Genomic DNA, 27,815 nt, shown 5'->3' with positions numbered 1-27,815 from the left:
AGTTTGCAGCATGCCTAGTGCTGTCATTCGGTCTATACGAGTCATCTGGAACGTGTTCAGAGGAGGGCTATGAAGCTGGTGAGGGGTCTGGAGCACAGGCCTTGTGAGGAGCAGCTGAGGGAACTGGGATTGTTCAGCCTGGAGAAGAGGAGGCTCAGGGGAGACCTTATAGCTCTCTATAACTTCCTGAAGGGAGGTTGTGGTGAGCTGGGGGTTGGCCTCTTCTCTCGTGTAGACAGTGATAGAACTAGAGGGAATGGTTTCAAGCTGCAACAGGGGAGGTTCAGGCTGGACATTAGGAAGTATTTCTTCTCAGAAAGGGTAGTCAGGCATTGGAATGCACTGCCCAGGGAGGTGGTAGAGTCACCGACCATGGGAGTGTTCAAGAAACGTTTGGATGTTGCGTTGAGGAATATGGTTTAGCTGGGAAGTATTGGTAATGGTTGGACTAGATGATCTTCTAGGTCTTTTCCAACCTGAAAAATTCTGTGATTCTGTGATCTTTGAGGTGTTGTCTGTTTCACAGTTTGTAAGATGCAGTGAGTCCATCTGCACCGCCAGCTTCGTATCTCAGCACCCATCTGCCTGAGTTTGCAGTGGCTGCTGCAAGGCTGACGCTTCAGAAGCAGAACAGCTGACTCTGTGCCTCTTCCCTCGGTCTGTCTGAAAGGCATCAAAGATAAAAAAGGTACGGCTTAACCACCACCACCCCCCCCTTTGGGCTCTGTAGATACGCTGTCAGTTTGCAAACATTTGCATGCATTTTCTTGAAGTTATGACAGTGTTCCAGGCACAAATATTCATGGATTCTTGTTGTGCTGTGCTTTGCTCAGCTGTGCCATTCTGCAATCCAACAGCATCAAACGTAAACTGGGCTCTGTTTCCACAGGCTCTTCCGGTGGTACTAATGGTTACTTTTGCAAACCAAACTGCACATGCGTATTTCTGCCATAACTAGTTAGGCAAGCTGTGATTTAAAATAAGTAACAGCTGTATTCTCCAGCAAGTTGTTCGTTAGGAAAATGAGAATAACAACGTAGAATTAAAAGTAGGTTTGCATCTATTTTGGTCTATCAGGAGGCAGAGAAAGAAAAAAGAAATGTGTTTTTGTTTTTTGTTTTTCTAAAGCATGGATTTTTCTTGCAGCCTGAGCGTGGATTTTTATCAAACACAAGGGCACGGCTGCCTTAGTTTTGCTGTTTAGTGAAGGCCAGTCTAAAATACCTGGCACTTCTCTTGTTTGTTCACTGAATCAAGGAATGGCTTTGGCTGGAAGGGACCTTAAAGATCGTCTATTTCCAACCCCTGCTGTGGGCAGGGCTGCCCCCCACCAGCTCAGGCTGCCCAAGGCCCCATCAACCTGGCCTTGAGCGCCTCCAGGGATGGGGCACCACAGCTTCTCTGGGCAGCCCATTCGTTGTTCAGTGGCTTTCCAGCTTTGTTCTTGCTTATGTTTCATAGATCTCAGCCCACATTTTGTATTCATTTCCTTGCCAGAGAGCCCTCTGTGCCCCCATGACCAGCCGTTCCGCCTCAGATTGGCCACATCCAGTCATCAACTCCCTTCTGCCATTTTTACCACCCTGCTCCTTACTCCTTATTTTTATACAGCGTGCAATTACGATGTCATATGGCTATCTGTGGAGTAGCTGTGCATGCAGATGGAAGCGCAACGCTGTCCCCACTCCTTCCAATACCTAAAACACGTGAACACTGAAGGGTAAGCCGCATTCAAAGCTACCTCAAATTGCCTTTACGCCCCACCACAGCCTCCTCCCCGACTCCCCCAGGCCGGGTTGCACCGCCATCGCTCCCCGCGCGCCGCAGGGGGCGGACATCTTCCATCTCGGCTGCGCACCCCGCGCCATCTTACGATTGGTTGCCATTCTATCGCCGACGCCCCCGTGGCGACCAATCGTAGGGCGTATCGTCGCCTCCTCCCCCATCGAGGGGGCGGGGTTAACGGGAGGGGCGGAGCCGAGGCGCTCCGGGCTCTTCTTAATGCGGCGGACGGCGCTACTCTCCTCGCCTGCAGCGGCGTCGCCGGAGCGCCCTCCCCGCCGGTGAGGTGGCGGATCTCGTTGGGGGAGGGGGTGGGAGGGGTCGACGCCCGTCGTTGCATCAGCCCCGGGACGGCCCGCGTGGGTGGAGGGCTTTTTGTTGGGATGTTAATCGGAATGGATGGGCAGTGCGGAGATTGGGGGAAGGAGGACTGGGGATGCTCCCGGCAGGCTGGGCTCGGGGCGGGGAAGGAGGAGGAGGAGGAGGAGGAGGAAGAAGGCTGCTCTCAGGATGGCTTCCAGTATGGCATGCTGCTGCTCCTTACTCTCGCCTTAGGGCTTCTCCCTGCTACCGTCGGAGTCTCCTACGGGTCGGTCTTCTGTTAGGGACCAGCCAGTCTGAAAAGCTCGTTTTGTTTGCCTCTTGTTTCGTGCATTCCTTCTGCCACGCTGGGCGAGATCTAACGCTTGCAGCAACCTTAATTATACCGATGGTGATATGGCTGAGCCAGCGCTGCTTGGCTGGTAGGTGACCCCCCACCTGTCCTCAGGTGGCTGCTCTCCTGTTCACCTTCCTCACCCCAAAGTCTATGACTGTGGAAGTTTGGAAGCGTGCTGGCCCTGTTCCGGCTGAGCTGCTCAGCGTGTATGTATTTACCTTTCAAACAAGGCTATTTGCTGAGCCCAGATGCGAGCCCTGCCTTCTCACAAACTCCTCCTGATCAGAGGAGGGAAAGCCTGGGCTGTGGAGATGGGCCAAAGCTGGGCCAGGGGAGGAAGGGCCTTCAGTGAGATCTCAGAGCATGTTGTTTTGTGGCTGGGTTACATCTGCAGTGGGATGGCTGCTAATAGAGGAAGGCAGAGATGCTAGGTGAGGCCTACTGTTTTGGCACACCCTCCTTTTCGGCAACTTGTTGTTACCCTGTGGCATCCTCTGGGCACAGCCAAACCTGCTTACCTCAAGCCAGGGGCAGTCCTAAAAACAGTGGTGGTAGCAAGGTCATTGGGGCCCTGCTGCAGGCCTGCCAACTCAGGTACATAATTAATCTGCTGCTGGCAGCCGGCTGCTGGGAGGGCCTGGGCCAGCCCTGGCTGTTGGCAGCTGCGTGCTGCCCACCTAGGAGGTCATGAAGTCTCCTTCTCTGGAGATATTCAAAACCAACCTGGATGTTTTCCTGCATAATCTGTTGTCGAGAACCTGCTTTAGCAGGGGGTTGGGCTGGATGATCTCCAGAGGTGATCTTCACTACAGTTCTGTGACTGAGGTGCACTATGTCTGCCAAAGGCCCTGTTGATGTGCTCAGAACACGTGGCTTCTGGGCATTGCCACAGGGACAAGCAACATCCCCTCAGGCTGGGTGTGGGCTGTGCCCCCTGGGCTGAGGGAATGAGAGATGGGGAAGTAATACTAAAACTTGTGGCTGTAGCAGGTAAAAATCCAGATGGGATGTTCTCCAGCCTTTTCTCCGGTGCTGATTTGCTCCTCGGGTCTTTTAAATGAAGATTCACGTCTTACAATGTGAGCCCAGGCAGGAAGTGGAGGCAATGTTGGACAGCACACCTCTTCAGGGCTGCTCACAGTGTTCCTCTGTGAGGAAAAGGAAAGCTTCATGTTTTCCCTGGCTGGTTGTATGCACAACAGTTACCAGAGTGACGTGAGGTGCTTTGCGGTTGAAGTTGTGATGTCCTAGAGAGTCAGGGGTGTGGAAGGACCACAGAGTTCCTATCAGCAGGTTGAGTGCACCAGTCCAACCACAAAAAGAAGAGTCCTCACTGTGTGGGTGCACTGAGATGAGGCTTTTGATTCTTGCAGCATCTATTCCTTCTGGTAGTGTTTGTTCATATCCCGTTATTCCAAGTCCCTTGACATGGGAGAGATAGCTGGCTGCTACTGAACAAGTAGCAAAACACCATGAGAAAAACTCAGCTGTCTGATAGTCTCCTGAATCACAGAATTGCTAAGGTTGGAAAGACCACTAAGATCACCTAGTCCAACTGCCAGCTCTTTTCTACCACATCATCTAACCACGTCTCTCAGTGCCACATCCTTGAACACCTCCAGGGATGGTGATTCTACCACCTCCCTGGGCAGCCTGTGCCACTGCCTCACTGAAATACAGCCATGGTGTTTTCAAACAGCTTCCAAAGTCAGTGTATATACTGCTACTTATGGTAACCTTTAAAGATCCTCCAGCTCTCCAAGACCCTGTGGTACCACAGAGTAAGCAGAACAACTGCTTTTAGGTGATTTACTCATTCGCAGACCTGCTTAGCATCAAAGTTTACCATTTTCAGGCTGCAACGTGGTAGAATCCTGTATCTCATCTTTGGTTGAGCAGTCAGCCCTTAGGGCATCTCCCTCTGATGCATCTTGTACACCTGCCTTTAGACAGCTTAATTTTGGCTTCAGACAAGACTGGAGTTAATTAGGTTCTCGCACACATGATACTCTGTACATGTCTGTATTAGTGCTGACATGGTATACTGTAAACAGCCTTAGAAACTGTAGCTCCTAACATCTGTGGATCGAGTTCAACCCAGGTTGTCCAGGGATTAATTTCACCCACTGGACTTCATTGCTATTCCTTGTAAATTCCTTGTGTAGGAATTGAGGAGTACTTCGGCTCTTGGGTTCCCTGTAGGGATTGATGCTGAGGTGTGGCCTTTCCACGAGGCTCTCTGGATCTCTTACATCTGTCTGTGCCCCAGTCCACTCCCTGCTTTAGGTTTAAGTGACTGTGTGTAATTTGGCTTTCTAATTTTTCTGCCTTGCGTGCTCTGCAGATATAAGGGCAGAAGTTAGTCAGGTTTTTCTAGCCAGGCTCTGCCCACATCCCCAGCAATTTCTGGGAGTGTTTACTTCAATGGCAAACCTCTGTTCAAGCTGGCAGAAGTTTCCTCCTGAGGATGGGCAGCCCTTTCCACAGCTCACCTCCCCCCCTGGGTATACCAAGCAGTGTTCATTCACATTGACTGTTGTCTTCTCTCCCCTGTCTGTTGGTCTGAGAAAGCAGTCAGGATAGTGAAGAAGTTGCTGTCTTTTGTTTTGGTAATTTCTGCTCGTCCCTTTTCCTTTTTCCTCCAAGGTTGACCCCACTAGGAAGGTTCATGAGCTTCCTGTGTCCGGACGTATATCCGTGTCTTTGGGTGAATCTGGTTGTCCTATGCAGACACCTGACCCGTTTTTGCTAGAGTTGCCTTAGATTGGGCTGGAAGTGCCAGGAGGATGTTTGGGGTCATAGCTGTGACTGGTTCTCTGCTACCATGATTAGAATTTGACTTTATAAATGTATATGTGTGTTCCTATATGCTTTGAAGTGGATGAATGTGAGGTCATTTAAAATCACGCCTAATAAAGCATTTTGAAGGGAACTGCTGAATGGGGGCTTGTGTTCATTCTGTTGGATGATATTGCTTAAGGTTGGTATTGGATGACAAGGTTTTGGTTAGCGGTGCTTATAGTTATATAGTTAGTTGCTTATAGTTAGGGTTTTTTTTTCCTCTCTGGCCTCATTTTTGTTGAAAGTTCCAGCCCCATGACCAAGCTTTGATGAAGCATCAAAGTATTTCTGCTCTTCTAAACACATGAGAGAATCTCATACCTTAGTTGAAGGCAGTAAATACAGCTTTTCCTCAATGCCTGCTTTTTCTAGCTCAGGTAGTGATGGCTGTTTCCAGCAGTGGATTTTTTTTATGAACTTTTTACTTTTTTTCCTTATAGTAGAGGGAATAAGATGATGCTGTCATCATCTATCTTAGAGGGACTCCTTCAAAAGGCAGCTTTCAAAGACAACCACATTAACTGCTTTCCTGCAGGCAGTGCAAAGAACAAGTGCTCACTTCTTCAGATCTTTGAAATTTCTACTGCCACAGATTTCTCTCCCTTTTTTTCCTAAATACTTGGACCATATTTCAGGACACCAAGATGTGGTGACTTAAAGTCTGTTTTTTCACCCCTCTCTCCTTTATAAGAGTATAGAGTCATAAAATCATTTGAGTTGGAAGGGACATTAAAGTTCATCTAATCCAACTCCCCTGCAATGAACAGGGAAGAATAAAATGTGCTTCCTCACTGTAAGCTGTTGCTGTTACCTTCCCATGTGTTGAAGTGGTGTGATCCTTTCACAGCGAGGTATCTTTATTAGGTGGGCTTTACAACTGTTGCCAGCATCTGTGCCCAATGTTGTATCCACCATCTTGAGCACCTACATGTGGTTTGGGGAGAGTTTGATATTTCCTCAATACTTCTGCTTTACTAAAAAAAGTGCTGTTGTTCTGAACTGTGAGCCAGGCACCTCCTAGAAATAGAACTGAGGCTTGCTTTGGAGCTAGGAATAAACACTTTTAGCAACAAAGACTGATAGTGTTAAGTTGTGTATGTTGATGGTATATGAGCTCCTTGGACTGGCGTTTCTCAATGTAGTCATCTGTAGTCTAATAGAGGCTGCAGCACTCGAGCATATATCAGCCCAAATAAAGTAAAATGGCGTTATTTTGGTAGCATGGAAGTTCTTACGTCCAGATGTTGAATTATGTTAAGCTTTTGTCTTGAAAGCTGGCACTTCCAGAGGCTTCTTTCCTAAAGGGAGGCAGTTTAAATGCCATGAGCATTTTCTTCAAGCCAGCATGTGAGAAAGGAATAGGTATGTATAAAGCAGTAGTGGTTAGTGGTGCACGTTAACTTGCAGGATCAAATGCTAAAGTTCACTGATCCTGTGATGTTTTCCAGTCTGCCAGCAGACCATCAACACTGCCTGTCTAAGCTATGTCTGTTTTGCAAGTATTTGGCAGAAGTGCGGGGATGAGAACCTTTCCAGGTCTGGTACAGTTCAGTAACACAAAGAGCCATGAATCCTTCTGCAAAGAAAGTGATGAGTAAAACCACATTTTGTGATGTTTCAGCCAGACTTCAGCCTTCAGTGATAGTAAGGGAGATGGCTGGGGTAGGAGAAATTAGTTTCTTTCCACAGATTTCTCAGTCACCCAGCAGCTTACTGTGCTGCCTCATAGCTGAAGTGTTTGTGTGCTACATCCCTGTATTTGCACATTCAACGTTAATTTGGTGTTAGGAGGAACTTATGAGCTTGATCTCCTTCTCAAGGGTGAAGGGAAATCTGCAAATGTTCCTGTTCAGAGCTTCTTTCTAAATTGTATACAGGATCTTTGGGTGTTTGCCCTGTACAGCTCTTTCACCCTTGATGTCCCCGCAAGAGTATATCCTGCAGACTGAAGTATTTTCTATTACTCTTTCTGGCTGCCAAGCTTACAGAAGTGCAGACAATCCCAAAGAGCTATATTCCGTAGCTTTCACGAAGGTGGGCTGTGTGGGCAGGGCAGGGGGTAGAATAGGAAATGCAGGAAGAACGGGGCTCAGATGGCCCTCGGTTGCTTTTGCTCAGTACCTCTGCTGCGTGGCTCTCTTTATCCTGCCCATACTACTCAACTTCGCTTTGTTTGGCAGCTTTCCCCTCCTACCACCATGAAAGTGGGATGAGTATCATTTTCCTAAGAGAGGCTGTTTCCTGATAGTGTTTTGGTGTTGTTTTTTTTAATTTGCAGGATCTGCATTTTTGAAGAAGATTCCAGTTGTGTGACCCGCTGTACTCTTTCTCCCAAAGAAAGTCCAGTCTACTGTGCCTTTGCCTAAGAAAATGGAGAAGCTGATGTCAGAGAAGCCTGTTCTAGCATCTAAGGTACACCTTGATCTTTGGGGATGGTTGCTTATCTTTCTAATGAGAATTTAAGGAAACTGTCTGCTTTCTGAGGAATTTCTAGTTTTCGGGGGTTTGGAATCCTTTTGAGGCAGATGCTATGGAGATCAGTGGCCTTTGTGCAAGAGTTTTCAAGATTACAAGTAGCCATGGAGCCTTCTGGCACCACTTTCCAATTAGCCACGGAGTAGTCTTCCTCTGTTTCTCTTGGACAGGAGAGTCTTCATTTCTGGGGGCTAGCTTTTTCTATAGCAAATGTGTCTCCCACAAGATCACGCTGCTCTTTTGAAAACCAGCACTGTGGTAATTTCTGTTTGGGTGGGCTGCCCTCAGAAAAAAAAATGCATGCTGAAAGGCTGGAGAAGAAAGATCAGTTGATAAAGAAACAGAACCAAGAATAAAGACTCTTGATGAGTAACACAATTTTTAGCTATTGTTGTGGTAGCCGGTTGCAGGGCAATTACTTGAGTGAGGGGTTGCCTGTGCTGCAGAACTTGAGCAAGTTTTGATATGCTCAAGAGATACTCTAGCCTTGTTACATCAGGACATATGCATCACAACAGACTAATCTTTTTCTCTTCAAGGATGAAATACATTCCCTTCCTTCCCAGGCCAAGCCAGATACAAACTCGTGCCCTCATGCTTCTGGCAAATACTTTCTCCCTGGTGGGACAGACCTTGAGGACTGTAAGACTAACGAGAAGGAAAGGAAGTGGATCCGTCCAGATACACCTAGCAAATGCACGTGGAAGCTTGGGAAACCCATCTCTGCTTCCCCCCATCGTCATATATCTCTGTAAGCGTTAATTTTCTTTGCTTGCTAGTTTTCAGCACAGGACTTACACTGGTCACCTCAGTGCTATATGGATTTAACAAAAGGTGGCTGATTTAGCTGTTTGTGTGTAAGTATGCTGGTGTGTGTAAGTATGCTGGTGCTTCTTAAGTTCAGTGCATATACAAAACTAAGAACCCACATGAAGCATGCAAAGAGCCTTGCACCAAAGAAGTTAAGTGATGTGAAACTGCATGCACTGGAACTAGATAACATGAAGTAACCTGGCAAGCAGTTATCTGACTAGATGAACAATTGTGCTATAATTGTTTGTAAAACAGCTGACTGTGAGCAGTGCCGTGCTACTTGTGCCAGGATGAAGTTCAGAGCACATAGTTCTTGCTTCAGTACTTGGCTTGATGTATGATTAATCCTAGAGTTCTGGATCAGGCACTTGTCTTACAAATGTATATCTAATAGATATTTTGGTTTAAGAGAATGTTGGAGTCTGATAGGAAGGGGAGAAAGCTGGGTGTAATGAAACATCAGAAACACTTTGCATTGCTACCCTGTGAGCTGCCTGCTGACTTTGTTTGTCTGTGTGCCAGGCCAGAGCCTCCCAACATTCTGCCCAACATCCTGAATAAAGTTGGCAACACACCGTTGGTGCGAATCAACAAGATTGGGAAGCACTTCGGGCTGAAGTGTGAACTCTGTGAGTACTTCTGCGGACAGGAGAAAGGAATGAGAAACACTGTTTTGGAAACACAGGCAGTTCTGCTTCATAGTGTTGTAGAACTCGGGCATAAGAGGAATGCAGGGACTCTTTAAAAAATGGAATTAAAATTCCTTTAATTCAGCAGATTTTCAGGTTTTTAAGTTTTGATAATCTAATATGCCTTCCAATTGCATTTGATACAAGGATTCTCCCTCTCTTTGGTTGAGGATGATTTGTATGCATTGTATGAAGCTTTTAACTGTTTCTAGTATCTGTAGTTTTCACTAGTGCACAAAGTTGTCACTAAAGATCAAAGAAAATGATCAAAGGATTGAAAGGGCCTCAATGAAACCTTTATTTAAACTGGAGATATCTGGAGCCAAAGCCCACTGGTGATGTGAATAGAATAGAGCTCTTCATGTGAAGGGAATCCCCATTTCTGCTTCCGTGTATGGAGTGATTAACTGTGCCAGATATGTTAACAGCCTCTCTTGCAGATGTGTTAGGGTCAGCAGCAAACTGCTGTTTAAGAGCACTGCTTGGTTTCTTTGCTTCCAGTGGCAAAATGTGAGTACTTCAATGCTGGGGGCAGTGTGAAGGACCGCATCAGCCTGAGGATGGTAGAAGATGCTGAGAGAGCTGGGATCTTGAAGCCTGGAGACACAATCATAGAGCCAACCTCTGGAAACACAGGTAGGGGATGTATAAGTCCTATCTAAGAGTGGGGAAGATGTTCTTGTGGGTTTCCAGAAGGAGGCAGACCTGAGATGGGTGCGTGGAGGCTGCCTGTGCAGAGGGGAGCAGTGTTTCTTCCCTTTCATGTAAAACAAACAAAATAAAAACCAGAAAAAAAACAACACAATTCTTTAGTGTGCTATGCTGACCAGGACAGCAAGGAAGGAAGGTCTGTTCGCAGGGGCTCTTAGCTTTATTTATTTATTTAAAGGAAAGCGTTAGGCCACATTCACTAGGGTCTCTAAGTTCTATTCAGGAGTTCAACTGAAACTGTTGGAAATCGAGCCCCAAAAGACTGGTGTAAAGCTGATCTTCTGTTTGGAAAGTCCCAGAGTCCTTAGACACATAGTCTCTCAGATGAGGTTGTCCTGGCCAGAGAATTGGCTTTTCCCTTAGTGGTGCAGTTGAGCTGGGAGACAAGCTGCATCCCTACAGCACTGTTTGTTGACTCAGCCCTTGCACTCCTAGATCTTCAACAGGTTTTCCTTGGACCAGCATTTCCTTGGAGGGCTGGTGGAAAAAGCAGTCCAGGGCCAGGGAAGAGCTTTGGTACTATTAAGTTCAGTGCTGTCTTGTTTTACTTAGTTTTAATGCCTGTATTTATTTGTAATGCACTGGAAAAGGATTTGTTTCCACCTCCTTGAGAAATTAAATAGAATTTAAAGGTATTTGAATTATGTGACATTTTTTTATATGGGTTTTTCATACCTATACAGTCCTGAACCATGCAGAAACAGAGGCAGCTTTGGACAAGCAAGTTTCTCTGTAGATTATATCATGGGCATATGTTGATACTGTGCCTGGTACCCAAAACAGCAGGGGAGGTGCCATGCAGCCCTACCTCAGGTTGCTCATTGGCTGCATGGCACCTCCCTAGCTGTTTTGGGTTACCAGGCACAGTTTCTTCATCCTGCAGAGAAGTGATAAGGTAGCAGGTGTAAGTATCTTGATTGGGAAGGTATTCTGAGCTTAACTGCTCAAGCAGGCAGTTGAAGATCTGATGAAAAGGCAGAAATCAGACCAGAAGTGCAGACTTTTAAACTAGAAAGGAGGTGTCTAACAATCTAGGCGTTTCACTGTTGTAACAAGTTGATGTAATACGTTACAGCCACTATCAAACAAAGCATCTAAATTTTGTTGTTTTAGAAAGGAATTAGTTTAGGAACATTGCAAACTGGGGGTTTAATGCTGAGTGAGTAATGCAGAATAATAAGGGAGAGATGGCAAACAGACAAGAGGGGGGTGAAATGTAGACCACTGGCTTTCCCATGAGCACATGTTGATATATAAATGTGTGTGTGTATATATATATTTATATATATAAATATATATAAATGTATAAATATATATGTATATAAATATACATTTTCCCCACCCTTGGCTAAGCTTTCTTTGGGCTGCAGTCCTCAAAGAACCAGCATCTGTAACTCCTTCTCTCTTCAGAAGTCAGAAACTTTGTCCCTCCCCTCTAAAGACATTGTACTCAAGTCTCTTTGAGAATCTGATTAAAGCAAAGGCATGCCTAAGCTGGAGTTGTGGGTTTTGGTTTTCGTTGCTTCTCACTTAATGCTCTTCATGTCTCTGCTTGTTTCCAGGTATTGGGCTGGCCTTGGCTGCGGCAGTGAAGGGCTACCGCTGTATCATTGTGATGCCAGAGAAAATGAGTATGGAGAAGGTCAGATCTGCTTTTTATTTCTTATTTTAAAGTAAGCTTGCTTGCACTCATGGAGTTCCTCATGCAAATGAGTGCTGTGGCTTTAGCAATGATGTAGGCTCTTGGGTTCCAAATTACTGTCCAGATGGACTTCTGCTGAAGGGCACTTGCCAAGTGCTAGGAGAGATCCTGACTGGACAGCCATGGACAGAGTTGTGTTTAGGACCCATGCCTGCAGCATTGTCAGATGGGGAACTGTCATCACAGTTATCAAGGGAACCTGAGATCTACGCAGCAGATTGCAGTGACAACCTGTCCCTGGGTTAGCTGACCCCCAGTGAGCGAAGGAGCAAAGGAAACGCAATGGCTGAAGCTTCAAATGTTCCTTGGGCAAGTCTGCTTTCAAGTTAACACACTGAGAGATGCTGGCGAGGTTCTGAATTGTGTCACCACAACTCAGGAAAGAGAATGCCCACTTATCTTGGGAGTGGAAAGGAGAAAACCTCTAGCTCTAGAGCAAGTCTTTTTTAGGCTTCCACCTAGGGTGATACTGTACCTGAGGACAAGAGAGTGGAGAAGAGATCTGATTCTTCATGATGAAAGCAGCAAATCAGTATCAGGAAAGCCACTTATCTCAATGGCAGAAATGAGAGCAGCCATGAACATCATCCCCTGAAGGGATGCCCATTACTAGCCCTAGAAGGAAAGGTAATGTGTGGCCATTGCCATGGTCCACAGAGCACCAAATGCTTCCCTTCTGAAGATGGGCCTTGCTCTGCCTGACTGTCTTGCCCTCATAGTATTTGAGCAGTACATAGGGCCACGGTGAATCTCCTTTGCTGCCTGTGTTTGAAGGAGGTAAAAATACATTGTATTTAGATTTAAAAACAAACAAACATAAAGAACAAACCCAAAACCAAAACCACAAAAACAAAACAATGCTGTAGCATTGTTAGAGATCAGAGCATATTTGACCAACACAAGAGGAGACAACATTTTGCCTAAATGAGGTTTCTCAGTATGGAATAATAGTCCCTACAGACTCAGATGCCCAGAATGGCAGCAGGAATTTGACATTGAGCTCCCAGGAAAAGCTTCTGTTTTTTTTCCTGATAGTCTTTGTTTGCTGCAGGTGGATGTCCTGAGAGCTCTGGGTGCTGAGATTGTGAGGACCCCAACTACTGCCAGATTTGATTCTCCTGAATCTCATGTAGGTGTAGCGTGGAGGCTGAAGAATGAAATCCCCAACGCACATATCTTAGACCAGGTAAGAACAAAGTGTCAGAGCTGTAGGTGTGTCACAACGAGAGGTATTGCTGCGTTCGTCTTTATGTCCATGGCTGAAAGTTCCTACAGTGTAGTGGGGGTCTGTGAGAGGAAAAAGGTCCCACTAAGCGGTCACTGCGCCTCAGGGTAGTGAGCTGTTATATTCACTAGAGGGCAGCAGTAAGCCTATGTTTACAGGAGGTGGAAAAGACAAATGTGGCTTTCTCTACTGAACTGATAGTACCTTGTGGAAGAATTGGTAAAAGGGTCATCTTTTTAAAAGAAACTGTCCCACAGCCAGGTCTGATTTTGGTGTTGGAGACTTGCTGGTAGCTTGGAAATACCCCTATGCCAGTTCATTTAGGGAGGATGTACCTCTCTGCAGCCATTCTGCGTAGGTCCAAATAATAGATAAAGAAACAGCCTGGAAAGTGTATGTAGTAGTTGCAGAGCTTGAAGAACATTCATAATGTTCTGGAAATGTCTAATGATGTAGATGTTTTTTTTCTGGTCTACTGAATGGCCTTTTTGTCTGTCAATGCAGTACCGTAATGCCAGCAATCCCCTGACACACTATGACACCACAGCTGAGGAGATCCTGCAGCAGTGTGAAGGTAAGACTGCTCTGCTGCTGGCCTTTTCTTTAATGAGTCTTTCATATTCTTTGTTGTTACAGTCTTGGGGAATGGGACCTGAGATGGTTAATTCTGTACATATGCCGTTGTGTCATTAGAGAACTGCTTTACTCCAGTTATCTTACTAATGAACTGTTTTCCATTAAAGATGGATGCTTTGTTTTTAAGGTTCTCCAGGTGGAGAAAGTTAACTTAAATCATGTATGAGGAAAAAAAAAAGAAATCTAAAACTACCTAGAGTAGCAAGAAAGAACAGGATTGGGGTGTTTTTTTTTCAGCTCACAACACAGAATTAGGTATTTTTACATTCTCAGACTGAACGCTCCATTGTACTGAAAGCTCCTTAAAACAGGAGACCCCGAGAGTACAATGTGTTCTACATAGCAGCTGTCACCAGTAAGACCAGTTTTCTCTTGGGGTAATTTCCATTTAGCACTGGGCAGCCCAGCTGAAGTACCAGAAATGACTGAGGTGTGGCAGCAGAGAGCTTCAGCTGGGCTAACTCACCCTGGTGAGGAACCAGAGAGCTATTGGAGGCACTCAGTGTGATTCTGCAGGAAGAGACCATATAGGAGGCTACTGTCCTGCCCTGTAAAACAGTACAGTTAAAATTCTTTGATGGGACCCTGATCGTTGGAATAAGAAATTCAGTTATTAGGTTTCTTCTCATGAGAGTGAGGACTGTGTGAAGGGTTCTTTTACATCCCCCTGACTCCCCAAAAAACATCCTTCTAATTGTGCAGAGATTTAGTTTGTCTTTCTGTGACATATGCTAAGAAGCTTTAATTCAAAGCGAGTATATTTAACAAACTGCTGTTCCGCAAACCTGGAGTCTGAATGAGTTCTACCTGTCAGCTTTGTTACTCTCCTGTTTCTACTTATATTTCCTTATAGGTCAAGAGTGGCTCAGTTATGATTACTGAGATTAATCCAGTCTTGCTCTGAACTGAACCTGCTTAGTGCAGTGTTGTTCTGTTAACTTAAAGACATTTGGCTTTGTATACAAACTGACTTTTAAAATATGCTTTACTCACAAAACTGTCTAGTGCATGCACCAAGAAAAATGCGATCACTGACAGAAGAATGAACTGCCGTGCTTATGATAGTCTGCTGGGCAATCGTGACCAAAGCAATATATGAAATAAGAGAGTAGCAGTGTCGAGCTCTCTCAGTGAACATCTATCCTTTGCTTTTGCTGCTCATTCAGTAAATTGGCTTACATAATGAGCTATTCATTCTAAGTTCAGTAATGAATTCTTCTCTATCAACAAATACAGCTACAGGAAAAGTATAGGTGTCATCAACACAGTGGACCACCTCTTAGCTCTGCTTGAAGCCTGACAAACTGTTGCCTTGCTGGGCCACTGAAGGACACTTCAAAGCTATTTTTAAAGTAAATGGCGATAAAGCAAGGTGATCTCATAATACAGTTCTTGGGAAACTAAAAGCCTTATCTTGCCCCTTTTCTGCTGCTTTCTGTGGTTTTGCTATATCAAGTCCACACTTGACTGTGAGTTTTTAATCCATCATCCTCAGGAAATGTCATGACTTCCTTTTCTTTCTCACCTTCAATCAGGGAAAATAGACATGCTGGTGGCTACAGCTGGTACAGGAGGTACCATCACTGGCATCTCCAGAAAGTTGAAGGAGAAGTGTCCAGGTTGCAAAGTAAGTGGCAAGCCTAAAGCATGTCTCTAGCCTCAAACTGCTCTGCTTCTTGGTGTATCCCATTCCTTGTAAGCCTGCCTTGGGTCTCTGAGAGAAGCTCTTGGAGTTCTTCAGTTGCAAGTAGGAGCAGCAAAGAAATGTTTTCAGATGCTGTCTAAAATCATTATGCTCCGGTCTTGCTATTGACTGGAGTTCAGGTTTGGCTCAGCAGGTGAAAACTGGCCATCAGGTTCTTCCACAGGATGTTTGACAAATGTCCTTTGCTGGTGTTCACAGCAGCCTTGTGCTTTCTCCCTGACCATGGCTTGGCTTCTGGCTCTTTCTAAAGAGCCTGAGTTTTTTTGCCAAGTGAGTCTTTCTCTGCACAGACCAATGTCTATATGTGTACTGGTGTGCAGTTTTGGATTTCCTCACTACAAGAAGGAAGTTGGTATCCTGTTTCAGTCATTATTCCAACCACTGACACGTCCCCACCCTGCCCACTGCCCATGTCCCTCAGTGCCACATCTACATGACTCTTGAACACCTCCAGGGATGGTGACTGCACCACCTCCCTGGGCAGCCTGTGCCACTGCCACACCATTATTTCTGAGAATAAGTTTTTCCTAATATCCAACCTAAAGCAGTAAAGCATTCTGCTTGGAGGGGAGGTGAGAGTTGCCAGGAAGAGGTGAGCAGCAGACTAGTCTGCTGTTAGCTGGCTGCGTGTGGAGACAGAGTGACACCAACAGCTGTAATGAAGCTAAGTGCTTGTGTTTAAGTAGCTGTGTTCTTGAACACACTGTGTCATGGTAGCCACAAAGAAAAAACTGCTTCTCCAGATTATAGGTGTTGATCCTGAAGGCTCCATCCTTGCTCAACCGGACGAACTGAACAAGACGGACAAGACAATGTATGAAGTGGAAGGAATTGGATATGATTTTGTCCCCACAGTGTTGGATAGATCTGTAAGTCATGCTTCTTGGTTTCCTGACCTTTGCCATCTGTTGGTTGTGAGGTGAAGGTGGAGGGAGAAACTTGGGAAAGCATTAGATAGGATAAAATCTAACACTCTCCCTCAAAAGTGGTATGACTGTGTGTAGTCCTGAGCAGAAGCTGTGTCCCTGGGAAGCCCTCCAAGGGGGGAGGAAACAAGTTGATGCTCACTGGCTGTCTTACAACAGATTTCAATAAGGAGACTGTGGTGCTAATGTGGTCATCTTCCCTTGGCAGAAAAATTCTACTTAGTGTTTGTAGAATGGAATCCTAAGCATGTGGAGCTCAGTAGGACAGCCTTTGGCTCAAAGAGTATGGGGTTGAATTTACAGTGTCATTATGAAGCCCCACCCCTTCCATATCCCTCCTCATTTAAAGTGACCCTTGTTTCTGTCTTCCTGCCCCCTCCCAGATGGTGGACCAGTGGTACAAGAGCAACGATGAGGAGTCATTTGCTTTAGCACGCATGCTGATCCGAGAGGAAGGACTGCTGTGTGGTAAGAGCAGACACGAATCCTTTGGGTTTCTCTGAGTACTATGTGGGAGGCTAAAGCCTTGTGTGCTTCATGGAGACCTCCTTATGCTTCAGAAGCTGTCTTCCTCACCTTGGGCTCCTCTGCTGACTCTCCTTCTCTCTTTTATTCTTCTCATTGCCACATATATTCTGACAGTTTTGCCTCTGATATGCATTTTGCCAGGTGGCAGCTCAGGCAGCGCAATGTCTGTAGCTGTGAAGGCAGCCAAAGAGCTGAAGGAGGGTCAGCGCTGTGTTGTTATCCTCCCTGACTCTATCAGGAACTACATGTAAGAACTTGCTTGTTGTCTCTGTGGGGAAAAGGATGAGGCAGTCCCTCAGACCTCCTTACAGCAGGGACAAGTTGAATGCATATCACTTCAGTAACTTGGTTCTACAAGAAAGGAATGTGCTCGGGGCACAACTTCTGTGGTAAACAAAAAAGGTCTGACATGGAGCCTTACAAAAGCAGAGCTCCCATAACTGGTTAGTTAAGGTCTTTATGGAAAAGATTTGCTCTCAGTCTAATTTATTTGAGGCCACTGGTGTTATTCCATTCCCAGAAGGATCTCCTAAAAGCTGTTGGCCATTCTTTCGACCCGTGTCCATAGCAGTACACATTTCTGTTACATGACTGCTATTGCATCCAACACAACATCACTGTATTGTGCAGTCATCTACTGTGGCAGCCTGACTATGGGCTACAGAAAGACCTGAACTGAGTACATGCTAACATTCTTCTGTCCCAGGCAGTCTCTCTATCATATCGCATGGGACTGATGTAGTTGAAGCTTCATTTCCAATGGGATTCACTTTTCTATGAACATTTCATCAGTATGTGCCTGGCTGGTAAGCTTGGATGGCAAACATAGTCTATTTTCAATTATGATTTAATTGTTAGTGATAGTGAGCTGTAAACGGTGACTGTGTTATTAGTATTCCTGTTAGATATTCAGCCTGCTTATGAGCCTTTTATTGCCTGATAATTTCCAGGTCCAAGTTCTTGAGTGACAAATGGATGATTCAGAAAGGGTTCATGAGAGAAGAGGACCTTGTCAAAAAACCTTGGTAAGAGTGTCAGATCCATTTGAATTCACGTGAATCTCTTTAGCTACTCTCTTTATGGCAATTGCTAATTTAAAGCTTGCTGCAGTTTGTAATACTTTCTTTGTGTTTTAGTTAATCTTTCATGCTGCAGTGTTGGTGAGTAAGTCTGGCTGTTGCATGCTGTGGCTATTTATTTATTAAGTCTGCCTGAGTTGTTTATTGTCTTTCTCGCAACAGAAGAAAACTTGGTATTTAATAACTTTTGAATGAAAAGGGTTACGTCTGAAATGAATGAGTAGTATCCAGAGAACCCTGCCAACAACAGATCGTGATGGCAAAGCATTACAATTCCGTGTAACCGAGGGAGGATCTTCTATAGTCTGCTCTCTGTAATACCTGTAAATGTAACCCTTTGAGCAGGAGCCTGGAACTTTCTTTGTGAGATACAAATGCGGGAGCCTGGTATTTATTATTTTTCACTAATCATCTGTAATCCAGAGAATTAGATGAAACAAAAGTGTTTCAGTCTTAAAAACTTTCTCACACCTGAATGAATTTCTGATGCTGATGAGAGAACTGTAAATCCTTGAAGCCTTTACTGGCTCTGGCAGAGTCAAGGCACTCCTTGTAGGTTTTTGCCATTCTTATAGTAGCAAATACCACAGTAGGTGAATAGCTGGTTCTCTTCTCTCCCTAAAGCTTGAATTGGTTTGTTTTTTATTTTGTCCCAGGTGGTGGAACGTCAGTGTTCAGGAGTTAAGCCTCTCAGCTCCCCTGACTGTGCTTCCAACTGTTACCTGTGCAAAGACTGTTGAAATTCTCCGGGAGAAGGGGTTCGACCAGGTACCAGTTGTTGATGAATCTGGGTATGTTCATATATATCACTATTCGTCCACGTATATATCATTTCTCTCACTGGGTCCCAAGGCGTGTCTTTAGATGTTGAATAGAAGTAAAATATGTTCTTCCATTACAGTAATGTTGTTCTTATAAGTTGCCTTAAGTGCTGCCACACCAGTGGTGGTATGTTGTTGTGCTGAGACTGTCCTACCTCTCATGTTATAAATTTCTAATGGTTTATTATGGTATGAGACTCTGCATCTCTGCAGGTTGGCTTCCTTGTTTTTATGACAGCTGTTGAACTTAACAAAACCAAATTTCGCGTTTAAAACAAACAGTGCCCAACTTACATATCTTTACCACAGCTTCCGCTGATTTCTACAGAGCACTGTATTACAATGTAATGAGGAGCCGATTCCACATAAGCCAGAACATCATGAGCAGATTAATATGCTGCAGGTACCCTGTGCACCTGCTGTAAGGCAGGCTGAATAATGAACAGAGCTGCCCAGTTACATTCCAGTTGCAGTGCTAACACAAGGGATTCCTTTTTACATTCCTTGTACTACGCTTGTAGGGAGAAGGAGAGTGAGCAAAATTGAGGAGAGCGTGATCTTGGCCTTGTCATACCTTTCAAAAGGAGAAATGAGGACATAAAACAGCGATGTCTGCTTTTCAAAAGCCCTCCAACTGCAGAAGCTGGAGGTTCTCTTTTGAGCTAGTTGTTCAGAAGGGCCAGCCATCCACTGCACCTGCTGAACTCTGTGCATTTCCACCATTTCTAAGAACTGGTCTTCAGGCATCACCTGCAGAAACACAGAATCCAAATATATACCAACAATAATGTTGCTTTATGAAACAATTGAAATTACTTCTGCTGGCTGACTGAGAAGTGGATGCTTTTAACTCTAGGAACGCTAAAGGCACTTGTACTGCTAGCTGTATCTTATTTCTCTTCTTTTCCAGGGTGATTTTGGGCATGGTTACTCTAGGTAACATGCTTTCTTCACTGCTTGTTGGAAAAGTGCAGCCTTCAGATGAAGTCAGCAAAGTAATCTACAAGCAGTTCAAGCAGGTAAGTAACAATTCCCCATTCTTTAATATCAAGTACAACTGTGGATGTCTTAACACTATAGTGGCAACAGATTGGGTAAACCTTACCCAGGACCATACAGAAAAGCTGATTTTGAGTGCAGACATGGACCCGTGCTAAATTCTGACCTAGTTCACTCAGTAGCTCCTAGATTTGTGTTGTAGCCTTATATTGGGCTTTTCTATTAATTCAGCAGACTTTCTTCTCCCATGCTTGTCCTTTATTCCCTCCCCAAAACCCAGCACTTGTCTGAGCAATTGACTCTCCAGCAGAAAAGACAGTGAGATATTAAAACAGCTCTTATGAAATAATTTCTGTATCAGCTGAAAAGGGAACTGCTTGCCTTCTTTATCAGGTGTCTTCCTAGAACAGGGATGGATGGATGGATAGTGAAAGCTGTTGTTGTCAAGATACATGAATTTCACTGATTTCACTTGCCCATGCAATATAGTGTGGCAAGAGACCACAACTTCCCAGATTTGATTGCTCTTCTAGAATGTATGAGTATTGTTGCTGTTGCTTTGCTTTGCTTACAGGAGTAATGTGTTCGTAACACAGAATGCTTAACTTAGCTATTAACAGGTTTTCAGTTTCAACAGTCTCACAGAATTCAGGAAGCATTTGTCATGCTGCTGTTCAGTCTACAAACTACAGAATTCATTAAGCTGAGATGAAATGCTAGTTCTTTATAGACCAAATGTAAATGTATTTTTTCCTTCCTAGGCAGATAATCAAGGATCAGGTGGAAATGTGGTGCGTAACAAAGCTATTCGGTCAATGTTCTCCCTCACTGGGACACCTTAAGAGTTTCTGGGGCTGTTGTTGCGCACTTGCTTGTGTACCTACAGCGGTGTTAGCTATAGTGGCCAATTCTCTGCACTTCTGAGGTTGTGGCTTTTTTCCATGGACAGCTTGAACTCTCTCATGCTTCTTCAGTATAGAGCAGCTTAACCATTTCTTTTCAGCTTTGATGTTTCTTGGTGGAGGATGGAAGGGGAGAAACACTAGAGCAGTGGTATTGCTAACATACTAACTAAAAGCATCAACCTTCATTTATTTTCCATTTGAATTGATGGTTTGATGGAGAAACGTGGTTAAATGCACATAACCTCAGAAGTATTGTGAATTTTTCTTTCTTTGCTGCTTTGATCAAGCCTATTTGGCTTGTTCACTGGTGAAATTGGGAGAACAGATCATCTGTGTCACTGAAATGATATCCTGCAGCCAGGATCTGTACCATAGCATATGTCATTAAGACATCTCCTAAGCCTGTGAATGCCAAGTTAAAACTGTCTTTTAGCAACGTGGGAAACTCTGACACTTTCCTTTCACTATGCCTAGCGGTCCTTAGCTGGCTTCCTGGTGTGACTTTGGTCAGCATCCTAAACTATTTAATCACTGGCATCCTAAGTGGATGAGAGCCTCCTTTACATTTATTTATAAGGTCATGAATAACACTGTGTTACTTGCTTGGACAAGCAGTCCTAGTCGTGTGTATCTTGGTAGCATGTATATAGGCTAATGCTGTAAGGACTTAAAAGATTTAAAAATAAAAACTAAAATGTTGGAAAACTCGCGGGCAAAATATGCTTAGGGAGATTGAATGAGTAGCAGTGAGACAGGTGAAAAAAGCATTGGAGTCCTGTCAGATTTCCATTAAAACTTCAAAGCATGCTTAGGTCTTCATAGCAGTCCTAGTACTGCCTGTGGGCTGCTTGTCCTGGTCCTTTAGCTTAGCTGGTCTCTCAGAACATGTTTACTGATGGCTCACAACGAGATGGCAAGAGGTTCTACTCTTCAGTGAGCTTTGAACCTCAATTCCAAAGCCAGGTTTTGAACCCAAGTTTGCACAGAACTGCTTGTCAGTGATCGTGACTGCTGGTCCATTAAAGACAGGCAGCAGGGAGTCTCTCTTGGTATGGAAACCAGGGTTCTGTGCTCCAGTCGAGCCCTACTGTTCATGCTGGTGATGTGTATTCTCCAGTTGCAAGCAGAGCTCACTGTAGAATAAAAGCTTTTTTAGTCTGTGGTTTAAGGCTTACCTTTACTACAAGTTAATTTAATCCCTGAAGTATGTCAGATAGTGATTGTTGCTGGTAGTTGTGGAGTCACCTGGATGATAAACTTGCTGCTGCTGAGTACTTTAAATCATTGAGGAAGAATAGTTTTGTGCATTCTTTCAAAGGTTTCCAGCAGATGATTAGCTGGGTGTTTCAGAAGGACCTGTGTTTTTTCAGCAGGGCCAATGTGGAGTGCATTCTTGTTTAGTCTTCTCAAAGTTGAACTGCTACACTCAAATGAATTCTTGATTCTCAATTTCTTGATTTGCACCCGAGCACAGTGCAGCTGAGCAATGTTCACCCTTGGTTTGGGATTGTTTGGGCTCTTCCCTGATCCGTTCTCAGATTGTATTCACTTCCACAATGATTATAATCCGATTCATTTGCTCGTTCCCAGTCTCACTAGAGTAAAATCACCAAGTATAACCTTGAGTTTTATGGAACTCCTCTCCTTACACGTGGAACACTTCTTTATCCTCTCCCTTTTCAACTGTTCGGTGTATTGGCATTATGTTTTCAGAATCAGAATGAAAATTTCACATACTGGTTTGTGTTTTGTTTCATTTTCTCGGGAATTAGAGGTAAAAAAGAAAGAAGAAAACTTTCTGATCTTCTAACTCAGCCTTGATTTGTTTGTGTTTTACAGTTCTTTAGATGTGAGCGCTGCTGTACTGTCTTTAACACTAGATGGAGTATACGGTGATTATACGCCACTGAAAACATAAGGGGCTGTTTAATTTAAGTTCTGTAACTCTCTCTTCAGATTAACCTGAAAGACAACTTGGGGAAGCTCTCTCATATCCTGGAAACGGATCACTTTGCTCTAGTGGTTCACGAACAAATTCAGTGTGAGTATGATATACTGCACCTTGAAAGATGCCATCTTTGTAAGAGTGGCAACAAGAAGCAAATACAAGCAGTTCTATCACAACAGATGTCGCAGGTTGACTACAATATATATATATTTTTTCCTTCTAAAGTAAAATCTTAAATTTAATAAAGCATAGCAAGAGCTTGATGTCAACACTGACACCAGTGTCAGTGTTAAGCCAACTTAATATGTCCCATAACTTATTCCCCTTCATCAGACACTTCTTTACTCCACACTGTACCCTTTTTCATCCTTCTCAAAACTCTTTACGCTGCTTTCTTTGTGAACTGGAAATGACTGAAAAATCTTTGAAGGGAGGTTATAGCATTGTTATACATAAATGAGAAACTAGACTGAAAACAGTAACGCAACTCACCAGATCTGTATGGCTGGGTAGTTATGTCAGTTGTGGCCGTAAATGAAGAATGGTCATCACATGTGGGCTTATTCCTGTTCATCTCCCTGAAGATGTGCTCTTGACTCTGTGCTGACTAACATAACCTTGAATCTCACTGGAAGCTTGCAGCGAAACAAGGACTGAATAAATGACGAGTCCAAGACAATCCAGTTGTCTTAACAAACAGTATAAGTATGCCAAGCAACTCAGCACGGCCAAAGTAACAAGGAACTCTAGACCACAGATAAAGAGACAGAGGATGTTTCAGATCATTTGGTTCCCAGATTTAAGGTCATAATGAAATATCCCCTGAACCTGTGCTCTCATTGTAGCACTGCTCAGAGTGTTTAAAAGGTTTTTGTTGTAAATGCAAGGGTACCGTACTGTAATTTTCTGCTAACCCTGCATTTGATGGGGGCATTTGAGGCAGGTAGTGTTGTGCATCCTACTCTAGCGACCCTTAGGTCAAATGGGATGTTATCAGTTTGTAACCTGTTCAAGCAGAGTGGCAGAAACAAATGTGTGAAGAAAGTGAGGCTCTATAGCAAAGGATTTGAAGCTTCATGCTGAAATAAGTGTGAGGAACCCCTATCCTTCCCATACTGCTTCAGTTTCTGTAAACCTGTATTATTCTGTATTAAGGAGCCTTTCTGATATACAAAGGGACATCAGCAATGTCCTGGCTAGGATGAATGGCGGGGGTGATGTGTCTATGTGCCTCCTAGTGGCTGAAATCCCCTTTTTATTTCTGTATAGATCACACCGATGGCTCCTCCAGTAAGCGGCAAATGGTGTTTGGCATTGTTACAGCCATTGACCTGCTCAACTTTGTGACTGCACGTGAACGGGAAAGAAAGATGAACTAAAGTCAAGGAGCAGTCGGGAACCTTTCCAGTAATATTTTGCAATCCCCATCAAAGAATCAGGTTTATTTCTAAGGTCTGTTCTAAAGGTGTTTGTTTTGAAATGCTGAAAAGAAGCAGTTAGCGATCCTGGTGTCAGCTCTACAGCAAGTGCTTTCTACTCATTGCACACTTTCTGGGAGTAAGTTTCTTAATCAGGTTACATGATATTTCTTAAGACAATTTATTTTTTTACCTATATGTGCGTGTGTAAAAATATTGCCTAAATTAACTGGTGTGTTCCTTACCTGTTGCGTCCAAAGACTGGCTTTTTGAAAATGATTTCAGATGCATTAAATATGTGTGAAAGAGAGTTATAAAGCAGAAGAGCTCTGGAAAGCAATTTTTTAACGTGAAGGGTTGTTAAGATAGACAGTATAGCACAGAAACAAAAACATGGAATTGGGCTGTGAAGAAAAGGAGGAAGGAGGTATTTCCCTTTTGGTGACATCAGTGTAGAATGGGAGCAAAGCTTGAGGTTTGGTTCAACCAGCTCCTTTGAGACAGAGCTGACTTGGCTGACAAACAAAATGTAGTGATTTGTTCTGCACAGTGCACCATTTTTCACCGCAAAGACAGACCTTTCTCTTCTTTCCAACTATACCTCAAGTAAGCATGGACAAAAAGAAAGAAAGTCTGAGCTTTTTGCCTGAAGGTTGTTTAAAATGATGCTGTCTCATCTAGGACCCTCCCCTCGCTTCCCAGCCTCTTTTGTATCTACGTTTATACCTGTTTTAAAGAGCCAGAGGTAGTCCAACAAGAGCTATAAACTGTTTTTAAGTCCTGTTCAAGTGCCCTCAAACTGCAGCTCCTTAATGGCACGTGCAGTAGATCAGTGCATCAATGACTTCTCTAATTCTCTGGGGTTTTTTATTGTGTTTGACTTTGGTGGCTGCAGGAGTTTGGCAGTAGCAGCTCGTCCACACACAAGTAATGATGGATGGAATCACCCTATGGTTAAAGGAGCAAAGTGGCCAGTCGTCATCTTAATTAAGACTCGCTGTATTCTGACTGACCCTTTGCCAAGAATGAAAGTTATGATCAGCAAGAGTGACGTTTCTTAGCTTATCTCTTCTTTCTACCCTGCTGGCCTCCCTGTGGCAGTGGAATTGAACTGTGTGCCGCAAGGAGAGGTGTGCTCTGTCCTCCATCACGGAGCTCTGTCCCACATCAGTGCTGAGGAAAATCATAAAGCAGAGCCTTTGCAGTTGCCTGTCAGGTGATGCTGACTTCGAGGAGGCAGGATACACAAAAGTAGGCAAGAGCTCAAAGCCAAAGTGACACCAGAGATGCTGCCAACCCATCAGCAGTGTGACGGGTTGGTTTGTCTGCTGGCAGCTTCTTTTTTTTTTGTGGCTAAAAAGAACTTTGTTGTAATAAAGCCTCAGGTTGATATGTTAGTTCTTTAATGATGTACCAATGGAAGCTAGGTTAATTCCACACTTAGTTTGTTTCCTTAGTCATCGACTGTCCTTTTGAAATAGGGTTAGTAATGAAGTAGTATAACTCACAGTCTCCCCCGAGAACTCACTTTGTCAAGAATGAATGATGGAGACTTGTAGACTAAACAAAAAAAGCTGGGAATTGGGAGTCACCAAGTTGCAGTCAGAAGAGGAGAGAAGGGAAACAGAAGTCACCAAAGTGATCTGCTCTCCGTGACTTGGATATAAGCAGGTGGCTTTGCAATTTAATTAACAGGTTGATGCTCTATTCCTAGTGGGTTATTCTACAGGCAGAAAACAGTCTAGATCCACTTTTTTGACACTTTGTTAGTGGCTGGATTCAGCTTTTAAAATTGTTTTCATAGGAGCAAGAGTCATCAGTTCGGTTTACTGGGGAGAAGCACCCTCCAGGAATGGTTCATCTTTAATATCCATTGTAGAATACAGCAGAATGACACCAGGAGATGCTTACCTTAAAACATGGTTTAATCATTACATTCATAGAATCATAGAGTGGTTTGTGTTGGAAAGGACCTTTAAGACCATCTAGTTCCAACCCCCTGCTACATGCAGGGACACCTCCCCCTACACCAGGTTGCTCAAAGCCCCATCCAGCCTGGCCTTGAGTGTTTCCAGGGATGGGGTATCCACAGCCTTACTGGGCTACCTATTCCAGTGTCTCACTACCGTCACAGTAGAGAATTTCTTCCTTGTATCTAGTCTATGTATACCTCTGTGAGATTTAAGACAGCTTTTGCTAAGATTCTGGAATAAACTGCCATAGCATCTAAAACTTTGCTATTTCAGTTGTAGAGGATGGTAGGTTTCTTTAATTTTTTTTCCAGTTATTTCAAATGTTATTGGATGTATTTTCTCATATGTTGTTAATTTCCTGGGAGCACCAAGAGGGGCTTGTTTCTTTGGTTGTATTTTCACCGCATCCTTGGACTTTGTGAAAGAGCCTATGTACTTCACTGGGTACTGCTGACTGGAATGTCTGCTACAACCGTAGCTGTTACTGCTGCTAAATTTTGACATTACTGTTGCTCTTAAAATTTTACTTGACTTTTTATCTGATTCTTCTCCCTGTTTTTCCATCTGATCCTGCCTATGGGGAAGAGGACACTTCAGTTTCTTTCTCCCTGTAAAACTCCACATCCCAGCCTAACAGCAAGTGGCAAGACATCTGAGGATGACGGGCAGAAGGCAGCTGCCACACTTCTCAGAAGAGCAGTACAAGAGAGAAGTAGGATTGCTATGTTCAGGTTGAGGAAGCCAGAGATTAATGGGCAGCTTTACCTCTGACACAGTGGGGTAGTGTGAAGATTTTAGCTTTTTACTATAGTTTACTGTTCATAAATTAATCTCTGCCATGTCCTGAAAACCAGGTAGTGTTTGTACAACAGAAGGGTTGAGCAGAGCTGGCAAGGAAGAAGGTCTGTGAGTCGAAAGCAATCCAATTGAGTAACCCAAATTAATGTAGCTGCACTGCTCTGCACGTGCAGTTTGGTAGGAGCTGTTTCCTGCTCTGAACTGACACAAGGAAATGCTCACTGACTGCTCTTATTCAGAGTAGCAACCCTGTATGGTCAGTGGAACTGGGGAAATAACTGGAGTTTCTGAATGACTGGAAAGCTTTCCAGAGCTCTCTCCTGCAGTAGGGATGGAGACAGGGAGTACTGCAGGATGGAAGTTCCTGTGATGCAAGTGTTCATCAGCGTGATGCTTTTCTGCATACCAGAAAGTGCTCTTACTACCTTGATCCTATTGAGAAGCTAAAGGGCTATATTACTGCTTTACTCATCTATCTTTGTTTCAAATATTGTGAGGACCAGGAAAGACATCACTGTTTGTTCAGTCTTTAATCCAAAGTTTGAGTCTAAAGCTTGAACAGAACCGTCTTCGTTTTTTTTCCTGAAGTGGGTGCCTGCATCTTCTGTTTACTTGTGCTGGTTAAGCACGTGCAGACCATCAGCCTGGAAACTATTTTGCACATGGTTATTTATATAAACAATTGATGCTGTGTTTCTGTATCCCTGTAGGAGAGTATCGGTCCTTTCGCTTTTCTTTACTCTGCAAGAATACTTTTATTTTCTCACGTGGAGACTTTGATCCAATGGAAGCTGTACATTTTGCAAGGAGTTAGCAACCAGTGATAGAAGGATCATTTTGAAGTTGTAATGACCAATGTTACTTCCCGCTTTTTCCACAAGCTATGGCTGACTCCAGAACTCTGTGTAGCTGAGTTGCCTTTAAGTGCCCACACTGGTCCCCTGTCCACTAAGTTTGTTGCTAAATGGTTTCTGAAAACTTCTGCTGCGTGTTTCACACATTGTGCTCACTGTTAGCAGTTGCCTGGTATTGCCCTCATTGTCCAACAGCCTTTCTAACTGTGTAGCATCAGCACACTACAATGACAAAGGGAAGACTTTATGTTTTAAGGAGCTGGGAAAAATTCATTGCACAAACATTTGCAATACGATGTAAAGAATTCAATAAAAGTTATTTGATTGCA

General features: G+C 44.1%; 1 protein-coding gene across 6 annotated transcripts; it reads left to right on the top strand.

Annotated features, from left to right (window-relative positions):
* Nucleotides 1-1,940: 1,940 nt before the first annotated feature.
* Nucleotides 1,941-27,815, top strand: LOC140254779 (cystathionine beta-synthase-like protein). Of its 6 annotated transcripts, none has more exons than XM_072341810.1 (18): nt 1,957-2,063; nt 7,560-7,693; nt 8,323-8,507; nt 9,092-9,198; nt 9,760-9,894; nt 11,532-11,611; nt 12,723-12,857; nt 13,401-13,470; nt 15,068-15,159; nt 15,981-16,106; nt 16,547-16,631; nt 16,833-16,938; nt 17,642-17,716; nt 18,427-18,561; nt 19,502-19,610; nt 20,352-20,381; nt 22,452-22,536; nt 23,713-23,960. In XM_072341810.1, the coding sequence occupies exons 2-18, from the start codon at nt 7,652-7,654 to the stop codon at nt 23,820-23,822; spliced, it is 1,707 nt and encodes a 568-aa protein (XP_072197911.1). In that variant the 5' UTR covers nt 1,957-2,063; nt 7,560-7,651; the 3' UTR covers nt 23,823-23,960. The 6 variants fall into 6 exon arrangements, 4 of the variants coding, with proteins under 4 accessions (XP_072197927.1, XP_072197911.1, XP_072197901.1 ...); XM_072341800.1 differs by having other exon boundaries at nt 8,296-8,507; XM_072341826.1 differs by lacking the exon at nt 20,352-20,381 and having other exon boundaries at nt 1,941-2,063; nt 23,713-27,815.

Source organism: Excalfactoria chinensis, chromosome 1 (genome assembly GCF_039878825.1).
Source record: "Excalfactoria chinensis isolate bCotChi1 chromosome 1, bCotChi1.hap2, whole genome shotgun sequence".
In the NCBI taxonomy this organism is placed as follows: Eukaryota; Metazoa; Chordata; class Aves; order Galliformes; family Phasianidae; genus Excalfactoria; species Excalfactoria chinensis.
The sequence above is the reverse complement of the archived record's forward strand: the minus strand, read 5'-3'. Positions and strand labels throughout refer to the sequence as shown.